General features: G+C 42.0%; 1 protein-coding gene across 5 annotated transcripts in view; it reads right to left on the reverse strand.

Moving 5' to 3' along the window:
* Nucleotides 1-8,676: 8,676 nt before the first annotated feature.
* RNF150 (ring finger protein 150) overlaps nt 8,677-24,688 on the reverse strand; it is a 181,683-nt gene continuing 165,671 nt past the window's right edge. Inside the window, exons 7-9 of one of the 5 annotated variants that reach the window (XR_005599245.1) lie at nt 17,158-17,308; nt 12,303-13,207; nt 10,187-11,483 (exon numbers count right to left, since the gene is read on the reverse strand). Coding sequence is in view for 4 of the 5 variants with exons in the window: in XM_039541183.1 (XP_039397117.1) it covers nt 17,190-17,308 (119 nt within the window). In the remaining variant the exon portion in view is untranslated. The other 4 variants (XM_039541183.1, XM_039541182.1, XM_039541181.1 and 1 more) reach the window with 4 other exon arrangements.

Consider the following 24,688-nt stretch of genomic DNA (forward strand, 5'->3'; position numbering starts at 1 on the left):
GTGCAGAGTCACACCCCAAATAAGTAGCTTGTTTTCCATCCTCAATAGGACAAGTGCACCCACCTGGTCTAATTCTAGTCCTAAAACAATGCAAAGACACACAGCTGCTAATTCATTAGCTCCCCAACACAAACACTAAAGTGAATGTGAAAACAGTTAAACTTACAGGCTTCCTGGCAGTCCTCCCTGGATAACATGACTGTGAGAGCTTTGCAAATTAATACACAAATTGTTTACATTAAAGGAGTATCAGCATTAGTAAGCACATTCACTCCAGTTGGGCACAACCACTAGTACCTAAAAACTTCCTAAGTCCTGTCGCAGCATAGATGGGGTCCTGTGTAAAACCTGGAATGGACTATTAGGGGTGGAGCCTACCTTGCTTTTTCCAAAATCCTGGTCAGAAAGATAGAAGGGATTTTTCCAGCTCAATAATCATAGGGGGAAAACATGTCCCAGCACTTTGTGTGAGGAACTGGCTGAGGGTGAAATCTTGGCTCAACTGAAGTAAATGGTAAAACTCCCATTCATTTCAACAGGGCCAGGATTTCACTCCTAAGACCTGTTAACATGGACTATACTAGTACGATTCAGGTGATTGGTAATGGGATATTGAGCCTTTCTGCTCCAGGTCAGCAGTGACTAGTCATTATTACCATCGGATGGCTTTTTGGTGGCTTACGTGAAATGACTTTGGTGGTCTCTGTCCGGCTGTCAATGAACGGGGTCTCCATCACAAAGCCACCTCTCTTGCAATTGGCCTGAATAGGTCCCCCTGTGAACACTCTCAGCAAAGGGACCTGATGTTGAATGGGCATGGAGACTCATCTGCCAGAGCAATCCTTTCAGGTCAGGATATAGGCAGTTTGGCAGGACAGAGTAGGAATGTCCCTGTTTGTGGCTAAATGGAGAACCTTATTTTCTAGGGGTGTAAATCTGGCACCTTTCACAAGCACTAAAAATTCACATGACAAACATAAAACAAAACCACACTGGCCAGGAACATAAATACAGGTAACACTGAGGACCTTTCCTTTCTCTCTGTTAGGGCATTTGATGGAGTGAGAGGTAACTCTGATCAGTAGGGAGTCAAAATAATTCTTACCATACTCCTAAGGAGGTATGTGGGTATTGCTGAAAGAGGATGACTGATCTGCATGCAAGACTCCTGGGTAAACACCGATTGCGTCAAGGACAAACAAGGTATACAAGAGTTCACATTCAAAAGCCTGTATCCGCTCTAACACAAATGCAGAATTCCTTCCATTTCTTCTTATTATGTAATTTGAATGCACCTGACCAGGCCAGGTCCATGCAGAGAGAATGCACTCATTGTGCTTGCTGTGGATGGGGCAGGCAATATTTTGACATTCCACTTAAATCAATGAAACATTAAGAGCCCAGCAGATGTAGGGTGCACATGACCAGCAGTGAAAGGATTAAGGACACAGTTGTGAGGCTGTGGTAATTCACTCTACTTTCTATTTCAAAAAATATTTCCCAGTTAGTTTCTCTTGGTGTCACACATATTTTCTGTGGTGGTTAGAGAACACTAAAAACAAGACCTGAACACCAACTTTTACTGAAGTGGAACTTGGATTTTACAGTCAGAAAACTTGTATAGCTCCTAGTAAATGGCCAGTGTACCCCATGCAAACAGGACATGCACTGCAGTTGCTCTGCCATATAAAACATGCACATATTTCCTGTCTCACGGAGCAACAGCAAGTCAGCCTGGGTACACAAAAGTCATTTTCTACCCTCCCGATCCTGAAGCCAGCCAGGGGCTGTTTCAGCCCCCAGTGTAATGTACAGCAGCTTCAGGGCTGCTCCTAGAATCAAATAAATGTCTTCTAGAGCAGAGGTTCTCAAACCGTGGTCCACGGACCACTGGCTCTTTTCAGGTTGTCCGTGGATAGTTCTCTCTAAGGTGTGTGCCTGGATGGTCGCACACAAGAATGAAGGGCCACCCACCTAATTAGTGGAGCTGTGCAGGTGTGGTTCCACTAATTAGGTGCCTGGACCCTGGAGAAGATGTACATGTAAGGTGAGGTGGTGGTCTTGGGGGAAAGAGGGGGTAGATTGGAGGGGGCAGTGGGGTGAGAAGAGGGGGTGGGGGGAATTTGGGATGTGAAGGGCTGCAGTGGCCAGAGAAAGAGGCAACTTTCTCCAGCTCCAGAGCTGTAGCTGCCAGGGAGAGATGGCCCTCCTTCCCACTCTCAGCTCTGTGGCTGCTATGGCAGGGGAGAGAGGAAGAGACCCCGCTCCTTCCCAGCCCCAGCTCGGGGGCTGCCACAGCAGGGGAGCGATCCCCCTCTTTCCCAACCCCAGAGAGGGAACATCCATCACATTAGAAAGGTAAGACTATTGCTATTAAAATATGAGTTGTGTGCTTTTATCTCTAGAACAAAAAAAAGTTAATTATTAAGGTTTTTTTATATAGTGCTTTTAACCAAAGTGCTTTACAATAGTTAGCTAACGGTATAAACAACATTTGGAAAGATCATTAAGTGGTCCGCCGAGATTCTCAGCAATTTTCAAGTGGTCCACAAAAAAAAAAAAGTTTGAGAACCATTGTCCTATAGACCTTTGTGTTGTCTGTTAAGACATTATTAGGGTCCCCTATGTGGTGCTGGCGTTTGACAGTGAGTCTGTGGCAAGGCATGTGCTGGGATGCAAAGCATAAACCTGCAATTGTCAATGTCAACCACTAGGTGTCAGTTTATATTAAACACATTAATTTTGCAACATACATGCTGTGATGCTTATAGCAGGATAACTGTACTAAGAGTAACCTTGTTTCTTTCATATACATAAGAGTGTGATATCCTATATAAAAAGCATTACCTTTTACAGTGCATAGTATTTCTGATTTTACTTTTTTTCCTAATAAAAATAGATTGGCGCCTCTGAGTTTTTTTCTACACTACTATGCCTACCTGTTTGTGGGGAGGAAGGGAAAGACTAGATGCAGACACCCAGGTGAGTACGAGTCATACCTGTTGTACACTGAGGGAGAACCTGCATTCTAGAGCATTATGTTGTCTTAGGAGGGGGGACTAACTGAGCTCTTGATGGTTTGGGTGGGGAGCAGAAGAAATTAATACAGTTCCTGGCACATCCGACATGTTTGTATGTCAACATCAGGAGTGGGTTGGAAAGAAATCTCTTGGAGGACCTCTCAGGCCTAGCACTAGGATAAAAATATTCCTTGTTGACTGGCCTGTACCAGCACACTCTGCGCCTCCACACAGTATGTTGTGATGTCACCGGAGCAGGGAGAGCGAGTTCTGACAAGTTATGAAGCTGTGGCTGGATGGAACCTGAGGTTAGGGCCCCAAACAAGGGGTACGGCTGTTTTTTAAATTCTCCACAAGAGAGAACCAATCTAACAGCTTTGCGGAGGAGCCCGGTGTTACTTGTACCAGCTCTGGCATCAGGTAACCAGATTTTTTTTATTTAAGGCAGATTTCATAGAACATCTCACAAACTGGTTTGTAGTGTTGCCATCCAGAGGAATATTAATAGCTATTTCCCCCCCTGCCCATATTTTCCATTTCTGGTCTCCCTCACTATGGCCTCATCTCATTCTTTCTCCACATCTGGCCCGTTCCCCCACAGAATCACCTGTATCATTCTCTAGTTTTTCACAACTCATTTTTTTCTCCATATCTGTCCCCTTTTCCTCACCCTGTCTTCTTTCAGCCAATCACTTTGCTTATTATTACCAAATAGGGAAACACAGCTGTGAAAAGAGAAACAGGCAGGGAGGGAAGGGGTTAACAATGGATTGACCAAAGTAATGTCGGTAAAAATGCATTGCCATCCTGCATACCCATGTTTGGAAACCCATCACCCTTAGTTTTCTGTTCTCAGAATCTGCAATGTAAATATAATAAACTTTAGCCCTGTGTGGTGCACTCTATGCTGAAACAACTGCGCTTGGCAGAATTGATTTCAAAGACTTGCACTGTTCAGCCTAAAAACTGGGTGAATTCAGTTCCTATTTGTCTGTAGCATGGCTCTGTGCTTAGGTTTTTTAAGGAAATCTTTTGATCTGAAGGGCAAGAGAGCCCTCTGTTGGTGAAATTCTTACATATCTTGATAGTAAAACTAAATATAGCAGGCATTTCCTCATTGATAAGGAAACTCCTTAGTGAACTCTACAGCTACCAGCTTTGGGGTAATTGCTGTGCATCTCCTTTAACATAACTCAGCAACATGTTGAAAAGAAGTTTCTTCTCCTTTACTGCTTTCTACTCACTTCTCTGAGGAGAGTCTTGTCCATATTAGCATGGGGCAGTAGGTTAGGACAAGCTTACTGTTTAACAGCTGATTTTGCGTCCTTCTCTAAAATGCAGTTGTAATGGAAATGCTCCAGACTGAGCAACAAGTTTCACTTGAGTACTTTTAAAAATTTGTTTGTTTCTTAAATACCTTGGGTTCGCAGTGTGTACTGCCCCTTACACGAGTGTGACTCCCACTGCCCTCGGCTGGACGCAGGGCCCTCCATGGAGCCCAGCTGTGGAACTCACTCTCTGAGGAGTCAGCAAGGGTCCACGTGAGGCCTTTCAGTTTGGGTCAATTGGTCTTTACTCATTTTGTCTTCCCCTGAGTTGCACTAACTCATTCTGGTTTTGTTGTTTTATTTTGTTTTATTGCTTTGCCCTCCTTTCGGCCAAGGGGCTGTTGCTCACTGGGTTTTTGGGGCCCAGTTTCATTAGAATTATTGTGACTTTTATACTTTTAAACAAATGTGCTCATGTGAGAGATGGGTCTGAACCAAATCACGGCATCTGGACTTCCCCAGTGACTGCCAACCCCAAATGTTCAAAAATCTTGAATAAGGCCCTGAAGTATCATGAGCTTTTAAAAATAATAATAAATGGGGGGGGGGTCCTTTTTATTTGCCTTCTATTTTTTGCACCTTTCAGGAGCACTCAGTACACATTTTTAACATTTTCTCTGCAACCATAAGAGGTAGAAACTTATTTTTAAAAAATGAAACCTGAGCTTCTCTCAGTCCGTTGCCTCCAGGCCCTGGGCTATAAGTAAAACATCAAATATTGCGAGACTTGCAATAAAATGACACGAGTTGATCATGCTGCTTTCCTGAACTTTGGGGTAGGTTATATTTGGCTCTGAGCTCTTTGGCTCATGGCCGGGGCTAATCCATGTTTACACTTCAAAGTGCTTACATGGGTCACAGGCCCTTCTCAAAAGTTACGTGGGGGAGGAAGCCGAGGGCTTCAGACTGCAAACGTTTGCTACTAACTGTAATAAGTGGGTTTGTGGGGCTACCTCGCAGTGAGTGTGTCCAGGATTGCCCCCCCCCCCCCCAGCTTGGCTAAAACAGCAGAATCCAACAAGTCCATGCTTCACCTAGGCCTTCCTCCCTTGTTTCTTTTGGCAAAGACATTTCCTAGCTTTCTCCCATGTCACACAAAAGGAAGCACCCAATCTGCTTTGCAGTCGTCTCTCAATACACGCATGCTATACAGCAAGCAAAGCCATCCTTTCTCCTGCGCTGCAGGCTAGGATCCCAGCCTGACAAGAAGTAATGAAGAGACTGAAATGCTATACAGTCCATGCACAGTGTAGCCAGAAGCTCTGAAAGGCAGAGGTCGCTCTACGGCATTCGAATGTTTGATTCCTTGCTGTTACAGAAAGCATTCCCTTCACAAATATTATCAAGCAGGTACATGTGCTGAGTCACAACTTTTCACCCTCCGTTTTGCATGACAGTCTTATGTTGTGTGGTGCTAATATCCTCCCCATTGTTCCTTTTTAATTAGCGGACTGTTCATGATAAGGTTGTGGGGAGGAGAGTACTTCTTTTAACTCATGACAAAAGATTATTTCATTAGTTGTTAAAGTTCCTTAAGTGCTTTAAGGCCCCAGTTCAGCAAATCACTTAGGCAAATGCTTGAGTTTAGCATGTGATTCAATGAATTGTGGGTCTATAAGAAATTACATATGTGTATAGTGACTGTGGGATACTTCTCTTTGTATTACAGGGCCTATCATTCACAGTCTGTTCCAGAGAGATCCTTGCCTTGATCTTAGCTTTAGGCACTTTTCATGAGACTCTCTGTCGAGCAAACAGGAGCCCCTTTGGGCACTATATATGAATGTATAGCACAAAGCTTGCTTTCTTTAATTACATAGTCAGTATGTCATGTGAAACCAGTGGGCCAAATCCTGCTCTCAGCTACACTGGTGTAAATTAGAAACAAGTCTCTTTGGGCCCAATCCAAAGCCCATTTTCCATTGACTTCAGTGGACACTGGATTGGGCATTTTACATCATAGGGAGTCTCAGCAGTGCAAATGTGAGCAGAATTTGGTCTATCACTTTCAGAAGAGACAATCAGAGAGGGGAGAGGTACATTTTTATGGTCATATTTTGAAAAAGGACTAAGGCCATATACCACAGATAAAAAGTGATACAATCTAAGACCTACAGTATGTGCTTACAGCCTGGAATTAACAGCTCCACTCTCCTAGTTATTTTTAGATAATGCCATTCCCAGCGGCTTTAAATTGTATAGCTTCTCTAAGATATTTGAGAGCGTCACCGCCATAAGATCTATAATATCAATGACAGCTGTGTTGTGCGTGCAGCTCGCATAGCAACTGAGCACAGCTGTCTGCCAAGGAAAGCTGGCTCTGGTTTCTTCCATGACCATTTATTAAATCAGTGTTAAAAACAAAAGGAGCGAGGTGGGAGGGGACATTGCAAGAAAGAGTGAGACCAGCTTCCTTGGCGATAATACATATAAACTTGCTTAATTGACAGCACTGGGGTTATTGCTTCCATCCTTGGATTAGGAATCCAGAATCTGTTACCCACAGAGTGCCAGAACTCTTGGGGAACTCCACTGCTGTATCTACACCAACTGGCCCACAGCTGTAACAGTGATAGAAATAATTCCCAGCATTGTTGATAAAACCATATTAAATCATATGTGGCTTCCCGGTCTGCATCAACTCCTGCTTCATCACGTGCACAGTAACTGTAGGAGCTACTACCGTACAATGCATCCGAAGAAGTGGGTATTCACCCACGAAAGCTCATGCTGCAAAACGTCTGTTAGTCTATAAGGTGCCACAGGATTCCTTGTTGCTTTTACCGTACAATGGAATTTTCTTCCATTCTGACTGTGAACAAACAAGTATTTCTTTCCCCCGTTTTCCAGCTGTTCGCAAAGGCAAAGGTGTTATGATCACTTTCAGCTAGACTGGCACCTCACAGGCTGCCCTGAATATTGATAGTTGCGCTGCCCTAGAAGTCACACTTTGGTTCCCACTTCTCCCAGCTCCCTGGCGCAACTCAGCTGTGCCGGCTGGTGAGTTAAGGAAGCAGAGGGCTGGGTGCACCCATTCCCCTCCAGCCTGTCAGTTCTTTGGCCTCTGTGCAGGAGGTGGAGCAGCTCACCTAGGGAGGCTGCTCCGCCATTGAGGTTGCAACCTGTGACATGGGTAGCCCTTACAGGGAAGTAAAGGGACACCTTGTGCCGCCGACTTCCCTGCCCAAATAGTCTGCTTCACAACTGAGCCCCTAGGAAGAAATTTAAGCAGCCTGCTTTGTGCAGCATTTTGATTGTTATAGGCTGAGGGACCAGGTGACTCAAGGCCAGTAATAAGAAATGAAGGTGTTCATGTTTAGGGTACTGGTCCAGGGAAATTCATCACCTGATGGCGTTCTGGAGGTCTGTGAGAAATGACCTCCCTCCAATTTACATGTGTTCATATCTCTAACTCACCACAACTGGAAGTAACTGGCATCTTTATTGGCAATCTCAGGAGAGAAGCATAGAAAACAAGCAGCTTCTAAATTACTGCAGATGAACAGTCCCGGATAGGTTTGATTAGGCAAGATGAAGCTTGGACTACCATTGATTGGGCAGTATCTTTTTGCTGGCTAAGCAGTGCTTCCTCTCCAGAGATTTCAATCTAACTCTTTTCATATGTGCTAAAACATACTTTTAATTTTCTTAAAGAGAAGTAGTTTCTGCCCATGCCATGATTCGGTATGTAGCCAACATAACCCCTGATAAGCTCTTCCACAGCTTGGCACACTTGAATCATGGGGGCACTGATCAAGGCTTCATGTCCATGGCTGTGCGAGAGAGGAAAATGATAGCCAGGGCATCAAGCCAATTCTTCACTTTGAACAGACACATCACATCTTTTACTTCCAGACGGAAAGCATCTGGGGAGGAGAAAGTTCCTCAGTTCAACATCTTCTCCATCTGTGCATTAGCAGCATCGAGCCCGTCTACTGAGCATAAACATGCTTTGATTATTTTAAAAATAAAAGCAGGGGCTAATTAGTGCAGTAGATTGCTGAATAAGCCTTTCACTCTGGAAAACCTGAGTTCAGATCTTACTTGTGACACAAGTAACGTGAATTCAAACTTCTCCCTAGTGGATGTATTTATCTGGTACACAATTTGTAGTCTTATCAGAAAAATCCAAAGGACTGCAATAGCAGCAGTCGAGTTTCATCAGCAGAACTATTTATTTACTTTTGCCTCGCTGTAGGCTGTGCTACTGATTTCTCTGAACTCCAAACTCAGTTGGAGAAGAACTCAACAAGAAAGCATTAGAAATTTTCATGTATCAACAAAAGCTGGTTTTACAGTTCTGTTTAGAAATATGAATGACACAGTAATCAGATCCACTTTTATTAAAAAAGTTGCAATAAAATTTCTTAGTATTCACAATCTTAACTTTTATAGCTGCAATATTTAACTAGTACATAACAGAGTCTCACATATTTACATTATAACCCTCTCACAAAAATAGCCAGGTGGTACTACTGAATAATGTTTCCAAATATCAGCCTTAACACTTCAGCATTTCCCCCAACTGTCTATGCTCTTAAGCATTTACAGTATATACTAAAGCAAAATAAAAGTTTGTGCCTCTTGATTTCAGGCAAATCCCTTTAAAGATGATAGTTCGCTGACTCCCACATTTTTCAAGAGATATAAAGTGCATTGAAGGGGGAGATGTATGCATAATAAAACAACAGCAAAGACTTAACTAAAAATTGAAATACATTTGCAATACTGTACAGAAAATAAAGCTTAGAAAAATGTCTTGCTTCACAAACCACTACTGCATTGTTTAGGCAGACAATTCACAGCTAGCAAAGAATGCTTAATTAAAAATTGTCTATGCAAATACCACCATGTAATTCCTTCATGGTTTTTTGTTAGATGTTTCACATATCAAAGTGAGGTTGTTTGGATGATAGAAAAATTTCTTAATGCAGAGGTGAAGGGGTAACTTCCATTACAGCAAACATCATAGGCTCTGCAGAAATGGATTGTAAAGCCAGCTAAAGAGGCTCACTGCAAAATACACCTTAATCATAGCAGGTCTTCAGCAAAACAAAACATACATTTTGCATGTAGGAACAGCCGCCCCTGCATCAGCTTTTAGGAAGGTATGAGAAGCAGGATTATGCTCTAATTTTTAATATTTCACTATTATAATACAGTTTTCTAACTGGAAATAATTTCAGTACGATATGCAGGTCTTTCTCTGAAACACAAAATAAAATACACCAAGGAGTTAAATATTTTATTTTTTCCTTTTATTTATTTTTTTTAATTGGCATTTGCTGGTACTGGTCTGCTGGAATATACATCACTAGATAAAACTGTGGAGCCATTGCCAGAGACCGGAATATTTTTGCTCTGTTCATGAACTGCATGCTAAGTGGATGCCACATTTTTTTTTGTTTTTGTTTAAAAACTATTTTAAATAAAAATAATTATTTTCTGGAAATGGATGGAATGTATATTTTGACAAGTACAAAATCATTTTCAATGTTCACTAAATACAAGGAACATCTTGCTAAAAAAATAACCCCTCCCAACCCCGTCCCCTCTTTATATTTCTAATTATAAAATGGTACAGCCATTTCAGGTAACTAACATAAAACAGGAAGTAAGGATGGGAGTATGTACACATACAAAACACTTGGATATTTCACAACTGTAATAACCTTTTACATTCATAGCAAAGAAGTATGTCGATTTTGATGCCTTTTTAAAAATTGTAAGGAAAAATGTTCTCTTCCTTTTTTTCTGCATTCACTCCACTGAATCACAAAGAACATAATTTGAGAAACACGGACTTTTTCAGGTGAAAAGTTCTTTCATTGGCTTTTCTATGAAACTTCATGGCATCCTTAATGCACCTTCCCCTTTTGCATTGTTTTTTAAAATATGGACCACATTTTCAGTTGCTGAAGAACTAGTATTTTTATTGGTGACAAAAATTCCCAGTTGCTGAAGAGTTAGTATTGGTGGTAATGAGTTAGTCCTTTGAAAACTCTAGCTGGCAGATTAGAAACTGTGCTGCAGAGGGCGCTCTTCTCCCTAACTATCCACTTCATCAATCAATAAGTACCATCTGGTACATGAACAAATTCCAGACTAAAAAGTCCAGCTGGTGTTCTTTTTTCAACTGCAAAAGTATCAATTAGTTCAGGCAACAATGTGCTAAACTAAAAGAACTAGTTGTGTTGGATCAACTGCTGCTATTAGAAAAATGTCCACTAAAGTAAGAGTGTCACCCTGTCCTTCCTATCGCTATAAAATATTTCATTATTTAAATTATTACTCTAAGCAAACCAACTAAATTCTTTGACACTAATTGACCAATATATGATTAACTTCTTTGGCTCTCTAAAATATATTAGTCAATGCTCAGTTTTCCTTAACAATCCAGCTGTTAGACTGTTGGCCTCATTAGTGTTGATGAGTGCTTAGGTTACCCTGAAACCCTAAACAACAAGGGCACTATCTTTTACTAAGCATTTAAACTTCATTATGTTGTAGACAAAGACGACTCCCTCATTCTTGTTTACACTGAGACCTCTTTGCACTGCCAGAGTGGGGTAAAGCAGCTTTAGTGTAAATAAAAATCAGGTCTGATATGCAGTACAGGCCAGATCCAGGCATGTGGGTAAACTTCATATAGCACATATCAAGGGTGCTATACGAAGTTGGCATAAAGCTCACATTTCCACTCTCATAATCTTGTTCCTATTCTGGGAAGATTGAGGCTCTTGTAATGAGTTAGAGCAACCTAATGGCTGCTCTAAATTATGCCTGCAACATCCACCACGGCAAAAAATGCAGCTGAGGATTGGTGTTATCCTGGCCTTGGCCCCTTCCCTCTGCAACACAGAAAGCAGAGAGTGGGATGGGCTCAGAGCCCCTATATCATCTGTGTGACTCTGGAAGATCAGTCTTACACTAGAGTGATTCCCTGTGGGCTGGTTAAGATGCTGTAAGGCCAAAATACACTTGGGGTATGGTGCAAAGTGGACGCATCACACCAGAAAATCTGGTGCTAAAATTTCAGTTTGTAAAGTCAGATCAACTTGGATACAGCATATATTCATGATACCATGGCTTGGATTTGCATCCTTCTCTTTTATAGATATCTGCAGAAACATCCCTATCGGGGGAAAAAAAAAACATTACTAATAAAAGAGAAATAAAAATCAGTAAGTGATCATTTGCCAGTGCCGACCTTTATATGCCCAGACCACATGGCCATATCCTTATAGCTCATTCTGGCCTATTTGCTTAGCCCTAACCTTTCCTAGGGACAGTTACTGGTTAGGAACAAGCCACCTATAAATAAAATCTGGGCAATTCACAGCTGCTCAGCTGAAATGCATTTTCCTTCGCTGTACATAACATGCATTGTCATTGCAACACTGACCACTTGTCAAGACCAGGATTTGCATCCTGTGTTATATAAAAGCCTGTACCCTGATTGTTGCCTTTTAATCACAAATTTTCCTGGCAGAAGTAATGCAACGTATATTAAACAGAGAAAATTTATAGGGATGTAGGTCTGAAAATCTATTCAAATAAATTACTGCACTCTAAGGTTTCTACATTGAACAGAAATTGCAAATAAAATCCATATTCTGGAAAATCAGTAGCTGACGTTTGCTAATTAAGGGCACATACATGTGTAAAGCAGTCTGCAAATGCCTGTCAGGGAAATTCAGCTCTGTTTGAATAATTGAAGAATTCATAATTAGACAAGATAGTTTTGATTCAGAAGAGGAGGAAGGTGAATAAAATAACAGAAACCTGAGATGGCCCTAAACCAAATCTTGGTTCCTGACACCTTCAAACTTTGAGATAGTTCAAATTCCGATCTGGATCTGAAGTCTGTTACTTGGGCCCACCGCTATCAGAAATGAGACTATATCACTAACTATTCATGTAACAAGTGACAAGTTCCTATTAAAATACTAACCTCTTACAACTGCTTCCTGTGGGCTGGATCCACATCTCACTGAAGTCCATGGAAAGCTTCCTATAAAGGTCCTAGGTCCACTTCCTAACAACGCTATCACCTTGGTGATAGGAACCAAGCCCTCCTCCTTGCTTTCCCCATGTACAAATTCAATAGTTTTCAATTAAACTAGCTTTTTTGTGTCACTATCTCTAAATCAAAAACTGACTAAATTGCTATCTCCCGCTGTTTTCATTACAATTCATTCTTAAAAATCATATTCTGTCTGTGCACATACACATGTGGATTCAATACTGTAAAGACCAGGAAGATTAAATCAATTTATTCTGTCTACAAATTATTGACCTATGATTGTCCCAGTGCTTCCCCAAGTTCTAAAACTACCGTAAATCAGAAAAAAAGTAACATTTCATGTCAATTTTTCAGCCCCTTGCAGTATGGGTGAGCCAGGGAGAATTGATGCACAGCTGGCACATGGCACAAGACCCATATTTGTGTTCACAAACTAGCATTTGCATGTGTAAATTGGGTATCCTGTGAGTGCATTTTTTCCCCCAAGTGCAGGGTTTTGTCTATGCACATTTTACATGGTTCAAGCGCTCAACTGGTCTTTTTGAATGTAGCTTAATTAAACCCACAAAAACCATGAAAAATTCACAGTGTGGGCTCTGTCTGCCCAAATTCACATCTTCAACTGCTGGTCCCTGAAGAGTCTTCAGGCTTCCTAAGTTACACAGAGCTGCAGAGGTTACTGCTTATCCAAAGGAGAAACAACCCCCTCAGTAACAATCTCTGCATTACATGGCTGCCCAAGCCTGGGCCTTCCCCAGAGGTGAAGTCACAGTCTCTGATCGGCTCAATGGCTTCTGGGAATGGTGCTGCAGAATACTGAACAAGGTCAGCAACTGGAAGACATTTTAAAGGGTTGTGTTAAGGGTATTATTTGGTATGAAATTCATCCAGGGAGAAGCTAAAGATTTCTCACCATTCACCCACATTGTGAATGGAAAATCAGAGAAATGCTCATGTGGATGAAAAGAACAGCAAAAGAGGGGAGAAGCAAGAGGATTCTCTTCCCACAATAAGGATTTTCTTTTCTTTGGCCTGGTCTACACCTAAAATTTAGGTTGATCTAGATATGCTGCTCAGCAGTGTGAACAGTTCATGCTCTTGAGAGATGTAGTTAAGCTGACCTAAGCCTCAGTGTAGACAGCACTTGGTCAGTGGAAGAATTCTTTCATCGACCTCGCTACTGTCCCTTGGGGAGGTGGATTAACTACAGTGATGGAAGAACCCCTTCCATTGCTGTACTGAGTGTCTACACTACAGCTCAACAGTGGCACAACTGCAGTGCTGCATCTGTAGCATTTCTATTGTAGACATACCCTTAAAGCTTTGATCTGTCTCCCCAGCCAGTGACACTGTGCAGGAGGTTACTCTAGCCCTAGGAGTAGCTACTAACTCCCATGGGCTTTGCAGCGCCAGCAGGTCTGGTGGTAGTGGTGGTGGTGGTGAAGAGAAACAGACAGACAGAGCGTTACAATTTCCATGAACACACCATTTCCCTAGGGCAGGCTGACTTGTTTCCTGGATAGGAGGTAGGCTGCCTGTACAGCCAGCATCTGAGGCCCAGAAGTCAATGGATATTCAGTGCTGGACTGAGCCTTTAATACTGAACCCCAATATTAAATATAATGGTAGGCAGAAATTACAGGGAGGTCCAAGCAGGGGGTAATCTTGCAAAATATTCCCCATTCTTGCAAATTCTTATGTACATGCTTAATTTTACTCGCGTGAGTAGCCTCATTGAAGTCAATGGGCTATTCCTAGGAGTAAAGTTAATTATCTCTATAAATATTTGTAGGATTGGGGCCTATATGTATTACAGTATACCGCTGCACAGTACAATGAGTTATGCAGAGTTAGTCTTAACACTAACTTCCCTGATTTTGTGGGTTTAATAACGTAATGTAATAATCTTTCAGCCAAAGATTCCCAAGGTGCTTGACAAATTTCAAATACAAAGAACACTTTATCAATCAGGTCCTGATTTAGGAAATCATCCCCATGCACGATGTGTGCTTAGCTTTAAACATGTGCCGAAGTCCCAACCAAATCAAGGGGTTAGGGTTTTCTTTCATCCCTCACAGAAGTACTGACCTCGCCTGTCTTAACGTTGGGATCATCCCAATATGGAGATGGCTAGAGATAACTGGTAACGCTCACCCTTGACATCAGTTTAACAAAAGTTTTGTAATCAAATAAATGCTTTGAGTCACCTACACTGCAATCCATGCTCCGGCTTTAAGGATGATTCTAATTGTTCTGTCTATTCATGGTTTGCAAATATTTGATGTTAAGGGTCACAGTCAACTTAAACATCATGTTTCTGTCAGAACCCTTTTTTTAAACTTACTCTTGATCCAAGTAACACTTAAGATGACCATCACTGGGAGAGATTAGTGAATTTTCTCTCTCTCTACTTTATCAGTTTGTTTACTTTGTGTATTGAGAGCTCTTTGTGTATAATCAGTTTCCTTATTTCCCCTGTATAGCCATTTTAGGTGAATTTCATCCCTGTGCAGAAGGCCTATGCATCACTTACATCCCATTTCAGTATTATTTCTAGGGCTTAAGTGGGGCTTATGTGCTGCCTTGTGCCCAAGGATGTACTTCACTCTGTCAGTCACATTCCCCTGAGGTTAGTGTGAATCTTTCACAGAGAAACAGAGAACAGAAAAAGTTCAAAAAATATTATAAAACCACAAATATTGGCAATGGTGACCCGAAGCAGGTGAAGAGTCTGACACTATCTTTAGCTTGCTTTTCAAACTGATTAGATTTCCAATTGACTATGTCCCTTTAATACAACAAAAAGATTACCTTTTTATAAACTGTTTATAAAAAGGTAATGGTGTGTGCACCGGCCACAGTTTTGAATTGTCATTAGCTAGGGTTAATTTGCTGAAAGCTCCTAGTTCACTTGTGTGGACTAAGAATACTCAAAATTTAATCTACAAAATGAACTGAGTCATAACTGGACAAAAAGAGTCCAGCAAACCCTCTCTCTCCCTCCTCCCCACCCATCCTGTAATTTAAGAAAGAATCAACTAGCTTTTTAAAAAATATATTGTTAAACTCCTCCTACTGCAAGACCTCACGTGCCCATGTGTCAACAGGGAGTAAATTTTTAGAGTTAAAGTATAAATGCCTGAAAAGAGGAGATTAAAATGGCAATGCTGAAATAACATAGTGGCATTTTGAGATTCTGCTATAATACAGTTAGGTGAAAATAGTTTTCCTTTCCTTGCGATTTGTATATGAGCTGTGTGCTGTTGACTCTACTGACCTGTTCAAGAGGGGGGGGTAATGTGATTTAAATCATGTGACTGTCAAAAGAAAATGTTCACTCTCTTATAAACAACAAGCTGAAAGTCCTCCTTTGCACTTGAATATTTTCACTGAAACATAAAATTGCCCCCTGAATAATTACCAATAAGTGGTGCATTTCTGTAAGTCATAGTTGAAGACAGGCTAGTAATAGTTAAAGACTTTTGTTTTGGCATTGATACGATGCCTTAATGTTTAATCTATCAGCCAGAAACAAAACTGAATTCTTCTGTTGAAATTTTTTTCAGGTTCAAATATACGAGTAGCTCATCTGACTCGTACTGCCACATTCAGAGGTCTCTAGAAAGCAGTGAACTGAAGATTCACCTAAATCCTTGTGTTTGCTAACAATTCTGTGCAAAAATTGCACTTAAAAATATGAAGGTAAACAATTTGTCCAGCTGCTCTTGGTTTAACTATTTATTCTGGAAACTGACATTGTAATCGTCTTTGCAGTTCAGACTTTTTCTAAAAGTATTTCCATCAGCCACAAATACCACATGAGTATTACCAAGTGCCCTCTTGAAACTGCTCACTCATTGGTCTGCTGATTTTTGTTTTTAAATTTAAGGAAGTACCTGATTTTAAACTAGATCCTGTTTTCCAGCTACTGAACAAGGAAGTCACAAGGAAGGCCATTAATACCAGAGCTGTCAATGGCAGAAAATATAGCAAGTACAGGATGAAGTTTAGTGCTATTATTTCTCTCTCTTACACGTTACTGTCTGTGCATTTAATTGAGCTCTGTAAGTGGAAGCCAACATAATGCAGTTTTAAACAACAAGACACCAATGTCAATTAATTGGGGGCTTCAACTCACATGGGTAAAGGCCTCTTGAAGATATAATCTCCAAGACCCACTTTAAAGGTTTTAAAATCTTAAAGAAAATAGGCTTCATATTAATAGAGAGTGCTGAAGCACTGTTTCTTTTCAAAGCCATGCATACTTCATGCAGAAACGTCAAGGCAATAATAAATCCTGGAGACAGATCATGAAATGATCAGAGAAGAGGAATTCAAACTTCCAGACTGAACTCTTGGAAAAGCTGGGGTCAGTCAACGAAAAAAAACCCAGTGTCCATCGATAATCAACTATAAATAAACATCTTCTTTTAAAAAAAGAATGAACAAGAGTAGAAAACACTCACGCTGTCATTTCAGTTGTACACTTACGAGCCACTGAAGAGGTACAGGATTGCTTTTAAGTGAGTGGGAAAACAATAAGCTGTCATCTTCCACGTGAACAAAATAGACACATGTAGATGATGAAACTGCATCCAGGTAGACACAACTGTTGCTATTGCTTTTTCATGACCATCTCAGAAAGGAGTGCTGGATTGATAGTGTTCTAGAGGGGTGTGTGTGTGTATAAGTGTGTGTGTGTGTATGTGTGTGAGCATGAGAGAGAGTATGTGACTGGTCCAAATTCTAGAAAGCTGACTCTGTCCCTGCCCCTCATGCCTACCCTTTAGTTTAGTAGGGTTTTCTGCTTGTTTTTCAGGATTTCACCTCTTCGCAGTCTTGGTCAGTGGAAAGCTCCACATCAGACAGTCCCACCTCCATCGCCATAATCAATGATATATCAGAATCACTGCTGACTGCTGGCTCCTGTTCACCTGGAAGAAGACAAGAAAAGGGACTAATGTTCAAGTCTTTATGTCGAAGTTTACCACCGGCAGTTTACCACAGATATTTAAATCCAGAGAGAAGCCCACAATCTAGATCCAAGCTTCCCCAGTGTTTGGATCCTGGAGTCTCGTTCTATTCAATCTCTGCCTAAGATGTTTTAAAAATCAACAAACTCCGGCCAAGAGTGAAGTTAGGCTAACAAAAACTTCTGCCAGACTCTTCCACTTCTGAAAAGGTTCCCGTAGAGCTGCTAGTCTCCATGACCTTCCTGCTATTCTACTGACACTTCCTCCCAATACACATCACCTACCCCACATCTTTCTCCTCTCAGTCTTTCAGGTGTACTCTGGCAGCTCCTGACCCATCGGTCCCAGGGTTTCTCCTTAATTCACCTTGATCCCAACTAAATTTAGAAGCAGATCAATTAACCTTCACCTGACTGCAAGTCGCCTTATGCTCTATGTTTAGGAAGAACACCACCTTTTTGGTATGATCCTGCAGCCCATATTGTATGTGTATTTCAATACTGATGAAGCCAATGGGAGATCTGCACAACAAAAGACTGCAGGATCAAGCTAATATATTGAGGACAAATAAGAAAACCATCATGTCCTGGTCTTTGGGAGGAGATGGAGGGGACAAGGGAAGGGAGACTTCCTGAGGCAACAGGTCACTTGGGTGGCCAACTCCAATCAACAGTGTGGATCTTTCGCAAGAAGGCTGCAGTTTCATAATTGCCACTATAATTAAACAGATCTGACAGTGTTTCACTGTTATGAGACAGTGTAAAGTTGTGGTAGTTCTTCCTTTCTAAACTTCATTTCTAGAGCTGATGACTGAATCATAGAATCTGAGCTAGACAGAAATTTAAAACAAAAAGTCTAAAGGTGGATGTGAGATTGAGGTATCATTTCATGACCTCATGACAATCAAACCACAAAAGCAAAAAATACAGTATAATTTACCCTAAAGTAAATGAGTACAATCCCTTTTCATCCTCCTCACAACAACTACAAGATTCTAACTGTGATTATTAAAGAAAAGGTGTGTCTATTGTTGCTTGTACTACCATCAGACTTGATATTTTGGCAAGAAAAATTAACAGATGAGTTAGTGCATACTCAAACAGTTACTGCATACCATTTCCTCCCTGCAACTTTTCACCTTAGATTTTTATACATGCTGTAATTGTAAGACAAATAGTCTGACACACAAGTATATCTATCCGTATAAACTCATCTCTATCGATACCACGGTAGCCAAAAGCTTAAATATTACTACTGGAGGGAAAAGGAGTACTTACTGAATGAATAATCTAGAGTGCAAACATTAATGGACTTTAATTACATTAGATTGTTGGATTATTTGTTAGACCAAACAGTAAAAAAGTATAAAGGTATATTTCACTGAGACCGCAAACAACATCTTTATTAATAAAAACTGCCTAAGCCTGAAAGAAACTTTCCAGAATACTGGTATATTAATGTATGTTTCATAGTTTAGGATTTTTTAAAAATAAAATGATAATCAAAACAAATTGACATAATATATTGCATTTTACATTTAATTGACAATATATTCCATTGTTCATATGGTTTAACCACATTAAAAGTCAGCTGGAGGATTCTCAAGACAAAAGTAATTTTAACCTGAACTAAATGTGAGGTAAAGATGAACTAGCTGATTTACACCACCTATACACAGGTATTCTGAACAACCATGCTGACCCTTCCATACAGATGTCACATCATCATCTAATAAGTATTTCTGGTGCTGTTTTTTCCCGGGAGAGATGGCAGGACCTTGGCAGTGTCCAGAGCAGGAAGACAGAGCAGTGATGATGGTAGTGCTATGACTCACCTACAGACTTCCTAACATCCCCATGTTCAGAGGTGCGAGAAATCTTTTCAAACCTGTTCACTTCTATTCTGTAATAAAAGGCTTATTTTCCTTTGGCAAAAAAAAAAAAAATCACAGTAGGAATTGAAATACACCGGGTAAAATTAATCATTGTTTAAAAAACAATAAACTGCTGCCCAAGTACAGTCATTTTACAATGACCTTCCTTGTTACGGAAATAGAATCCAATCAGACTAATGACGCAAGGGGTCATAATAATTAACACTTGGACAATGCTTCCAAGATGTAAAGTGCTACGTAAGTGCTGAGTAGCATTAATATTTTCTTTTTCATTCTTTCAGGGGATTAGCTCATCTGCGATCAAAGCATAAGTTAAAAAAACCTAAAGCTGTAGCCGCCCATTTCAATACAGTGAGAAGAAGGTGGCAAGGAAGAAATTAAGGTTGTGGACAGCCAGGATTTTTGTCTCGTTTCTTCACAGTGACACTGCATTCCACTTAATGGGCTCAGTGCTGAACTTCCTTTGACAGGTGAGAACAATGCAAAAGAGCAGATGGATCTCTGTGCATTTAGTGCCTGCTCCTGCTCCACTAAAGCAAAGAGGGTTGCAACCACTGACTGCAATAGGCATTGTCTCAAACCCTATAAAGTCAGCATAAGATACACCAGACACCACTTAGTTCTGGCAGCTCTCCATGTACAGATCTGGCTGTGACCAGGGTTCCTGCATTGATGCTTTCTATGCCAATATGGTCAGTGTTCCACTCAGACCTGTGACCATATATATATAAGTCTCTCCGGAAATATTGTTTACCAATTGCATCATTTGGGCTCCACAATGAAGCATGGACTTCCTAGCCATTTCTTTACCAGACGTGCAATAGCGCTGACAGTGAGTTTTGCAGAAAGAAGGAGTAAACAACTTTTGCCTTAACTGCATGCTCCAAACACCTTAGTAGTATTTGTGTCCCTATTTCTCATGTCCTGTTTGTGACTACAGTGATCATGTCACACATAGCCCAATTTACTAAGAGTATTTGTGCATTAACACATTATTAGCACAGCTTTATGTGCCTGACGCAGTGTTGCCAACTTTCATGATTTTATTGCAAGTTTGTCATATTTAATACATTTTCTTAAAGCCCCAGCTCCTAGAGTCAGGTGAGAATCTTAACTTTCATTTAAAAAAACAAGTAAGTTTCTAGCCCTTATGGTAGCAGAGAAAACTTGAAAATGTGAATGCTAAAGGCTCAAAAACAGAAGGCAAATAAAAAGAACCCCAATTTATTATTTGTAGGCAATCTCATATTTGGGAGGCTTGACTCATGATTTTTGCCACATAGGGTTGACAATTTTGCTTGCCAATGTGCACTGTAACATTTTACACTTTAAATTGCAGCATTTTGTGACTGAGGCATGCTGCTGAGTGAAGCAAAAGGCACCTCACAAGCTGATTTTACCACCTACAGTGGGTAATGGTAGACCTCATTCAGAACACCAGTGTCACTTTCCTTTCACTTCCAAGAGAAGTAATACTACATGTCACAGCATGCTGCCTTTCCCTGCCTAATTCTGTATAGGCAATTTCTATTCAGTTGTGTTCTCTGACACATGATGGTATGAAAAAGAGGAAATAAAACCAAAGAATGTTTCTAACCTTTACTGCACCTGACTTCACTTTGCTGTTACCCTAATGATACTGCTATGTATGATTGCATGTGGCCTGGCTGCCCAAACTACCTGACCCACCGAGCCGCATATGACAATCTTCAGAAGTTTGAGAGCTGGGGTGCTCCTGCTGGGGCTTGAGGCTTCAGCCCTGGGGGGAGGGGAAGTCTTGGAGCTTCAGCCCAGGGAGAGGCGCCTGCCGAGGCTCAGGGCTTCAGCTGCTTTTGCTGCTGCTTCTCCCCAATGAGCGAAAGCAGAGCCCCCTCCCTGCAGCACCCAGCTGTTGGTCACTGCCTCTCCACATAGAGGTTACACCAGGGAGCTGAAGGGAGAAGCCTCTGAAGGAAAGAGGAGAGGGTGCCTGGGGTCATGTGATTCAAGCCGTTGGGAGGGCTGAACTTTTAAATTGTGCCCCTGCCTCTTAGAAAGCAGGAGTTGTCTCTGGCAGAAGTCCTTAGCCCCATGACTCCACTGCAGGGCAGAAGCCTTGAGCTCCCACCCCCTTCCCCAGTCTGTTAGCTGGGAATGATGAGGCGTGTGGGGCTCCGGGAGCCACGGTTTGGCCACCCTGGCATATGGCTTAGTTAATATAATAGTGATACAGACAGCCTTCATCTGCTTGCAAAATTATTAATAAAAATAGTGGTTACATTTGTTAGTACTAATTGCAAGCAAACTATGGACAGATAATATTTACCTTGGTGGTTTAAAAACAGGAAGATTGCCGATTTTGCAGACTATTCTAACCCTATGATTAACAATGCTTATCCATGGTTAAAGATTTGCCCAATTCTATACAAATATTAAAAGGTTTTTTGGGGAAAAATTTGTAGTAAAAAGAAAGTTAGAAATATGGGTTTTTAAGGATCTGTCCTAGCTCATAACATTCTGGGATGGAACGGGACAAACAGTCAATTGTGAGCAGAAGGGTGCCTTTACAAAAAAAAGACCACATGTTCACTGCCAAGGAAGAATCTCATGTGTTTGCAAACAGACAGACATTCATAGTCACAGATCTGGGACTTATGTAATTATCCAATACATGATCAAACCCGAATGTTTTAGTCATGCAGATGTGGTAGTTTTTGCACACACAAAGATAGATCGGTCCCCTTTGGTAGCTGCAGTTGATACGAAGGGGACAGAGAACGACCCTAATGATGTTCATCCATCGTTTTCGAAGAAGACCTTAACATCTATCAGGTTGTGAGCTGTCCACGGTGCGTCCGCAAATGGCTGGTAAGGCCAATATGGGCACGGAATATTCTGCCACATGTCGGGCAGACATGTGTGGGCACCACTGTTACAACATTTGCAGCTCTGGCTTTATGGAGTGCTCGCTTCTCTTGTGCTATGGTTATCCTTCTGGCTTCAGATGTCTGGCAGCCTTGGTGGATCAGCGTACGCCATGTCGATCGGTCTTGTGCCAGGGTTTCCCAGGAGGTGATGTCGATATCCAGGGACTTAAGAGAGGCTTTCAGCTTTGTATTGCTTCTTTTGTCCCCCGTGCGATCGCTTTCCTTGAGACAGCTCACCATAGAAGAGCTGTTTGGGGATGCGGTGGTCTGGCATCCTTGCAACATGGCCTGCCCAGCATGTCTGGGTTTTCATAAGCAGAGTGTAAACTGACGGCAGGCTTGCTCTGGAAAGGACTTCTGTGTTAGGCACCTTATCCTGCCACCGAATCCTGAGAAGTCTGTGGAGGCAAGTCGTGTGGAAGTGGTTCAATTGCCTAGTGTGCCTCCTGTATACAGTCCAGGTCTCACTGGCATACATCAAGGTAGTTAGCACTACTGCTCGGTAGACTTTAAGCTTTGTAGCAAGGCTTATTCCACGGCGGTCCCACACATTGGTCAGCAGTCCGCCAAATGCAGAGCTTGCCATGGCGATTCTGCAGTTGACCTCGATGTCAATTGTCACTGCGCGGGAGAGGGTGCTGCCAAGGTATGTAAATTGGTCCACTGCTTGCAGCTTTTGCCCCTTCACTGTGATGGTGGGCTCTTGGTGTTGGGCTTTCGGAGCTGGCTGGTGCATCACTTCGGTTTTCTTTATGTTGATGAGAAGGCCGAAGTTATCGCATGCTGCTGCGAATTTGTCCATGCTGGCTTGCATTTCCTGCTCTGATCCAGCATTCAGGGCACAATCGTCAGCAAAAAGGAGGTCTCGTAGTACAGTCTCCTTTATCTTGGTGACAGCCTGGAGTCTTCGCAGGTTAAACAGTTTCCCATCAGTCCTGTATCTCAGGCTGACTCCCAAGGAACTGTTCTGAAAGGCGTCTGACAGCATGGCTGAAAACATCATGCTGAACAGGGTCGGTGCCAACACACACCCTTGCTTGACGCCATTTGTGACGGGAAAGGCCTCTGAAGCTTCTCTGTCATCCAGAACACGAGCCGTCATGCCGTCGTGGAACTGACGTACCATCAGGATGAATCTATCAGGGCACCCAAACTTCGACATGATACGCCACAGACCTTCACGACTGACAGTGTCAAAAGCCTTGGTGAGATCCACAAAGATGGTGTACAGTTCACGATTCTGCTCTTGACACTTCTCTTGGAGCTGTCGGACTGCGAAGATCATGTCCACAGTGCCACGCTCTTTACGAAAGCCGCATTGTGTCTCGGGTAATAGACCCTGTTCCAGGTGGTCAATCAGGCGATTCAGCAACACTCGTGCAAGGATCTTGCCTGCGCTGGAAAGCAATGATATTCCTCTATGATTATCGCAGACTTTTCGATTTCCTTTCCTCTTATAGAGGTGTACGATGGACGCGTCTTTCAATTCCTGAGGAATAGACCCTTGATTCCAGAAGGACTGAAACAGTTGAGTAAGTTTGTCAACAAGCACTGCACCACCATCCTTATAAACTTCTGCTGGGATCGCATCAGATCCTGAGGCCTTGCCACTGGACAGCTGGCTGATGGCCTGTAGGATTTCAGTCTCTGATGGTGGAACGTCCAGGCTGTGGTTGATATCCGCCTGGGGCATTCTATCAATCGCCTCGTTATTAATGGAAGATGGGCGGTTCAGTACGGATTGAAAATGCTCAGCCCAACGCTGTAGAATCAGAGTCTTCTCAGTAATGAGAGTTACACCATCTAAATCCAGTAAAGGAGAGCTCCCTGAGGGCCGAGGTCCGTACAAGGATCTGAGGGCTTCGTAGAACCGTTTGGCATCGTTTCTATCAGCAAACATCTGGATTTCACCTGCCTTGGCACTCAACCAGGAGTCCTGCATCTTGCGAAGCTTGCTCTGTACGGTCCTGCGAGTGTTGTTAAAGGCATTTTTCTTAGCTGATGACGACGGGTCGTTCTGATGAGCACGGTAAAGGTGGTGCTTTTCAGCAAGTAAGGCCTTGATCTCTTCATCGTTTTCATCAAACCAGTCCTGCTGTTTCCTGTGTTGAGGGTCCAAGAATCTTTAGTGCAGAAGAGTGCACAATATTCCGGAAGCGTTCCCAGTCTTTCTCAGCATTTTCCTCTAATTGCAGCTCTAAGAGTTGGTTGTCAAGATCTTCTGCTAGTAAAGCTGCTGTATTGGGGTTCCTCAGTTTACTGACGTTAATCTTTTTCACCACAGCTGTTTCCCTGCAGACGTCTCTTTGGTTTGATGTAAAGGCTTAATTTAGAGATGATGAGTCTATGATCAGTCCAACAGTCAGCACTTGGCATGGCCTTAGTCACCCTTACATCCTGTCTGTCTTTCCTCCGCACAATGACATAATCAATGAGATGCCAGTGCTTGGAGCGTGGATGCATCCAGGACGTCTTTTTGCGAGTGGGCAGGCGGAAGATGGTATTGGTAATGATCAGATCATGAGCCACACATGTCTTCAG

This window comes from Mauremys reevesii, linkage group 5 (genome assembly GCF_016161935.1).
Source record: "Mauremys reevesii isolate NIE-2019 linkage group 5, ASM1616193v1, whole genome shotgun sequence".
NCBI classification, from domain to species: Eukaryota; Metazoa; Chordata; order Testudines; family Geoemydidae; genus Mauremys; species Mauremys reevesii.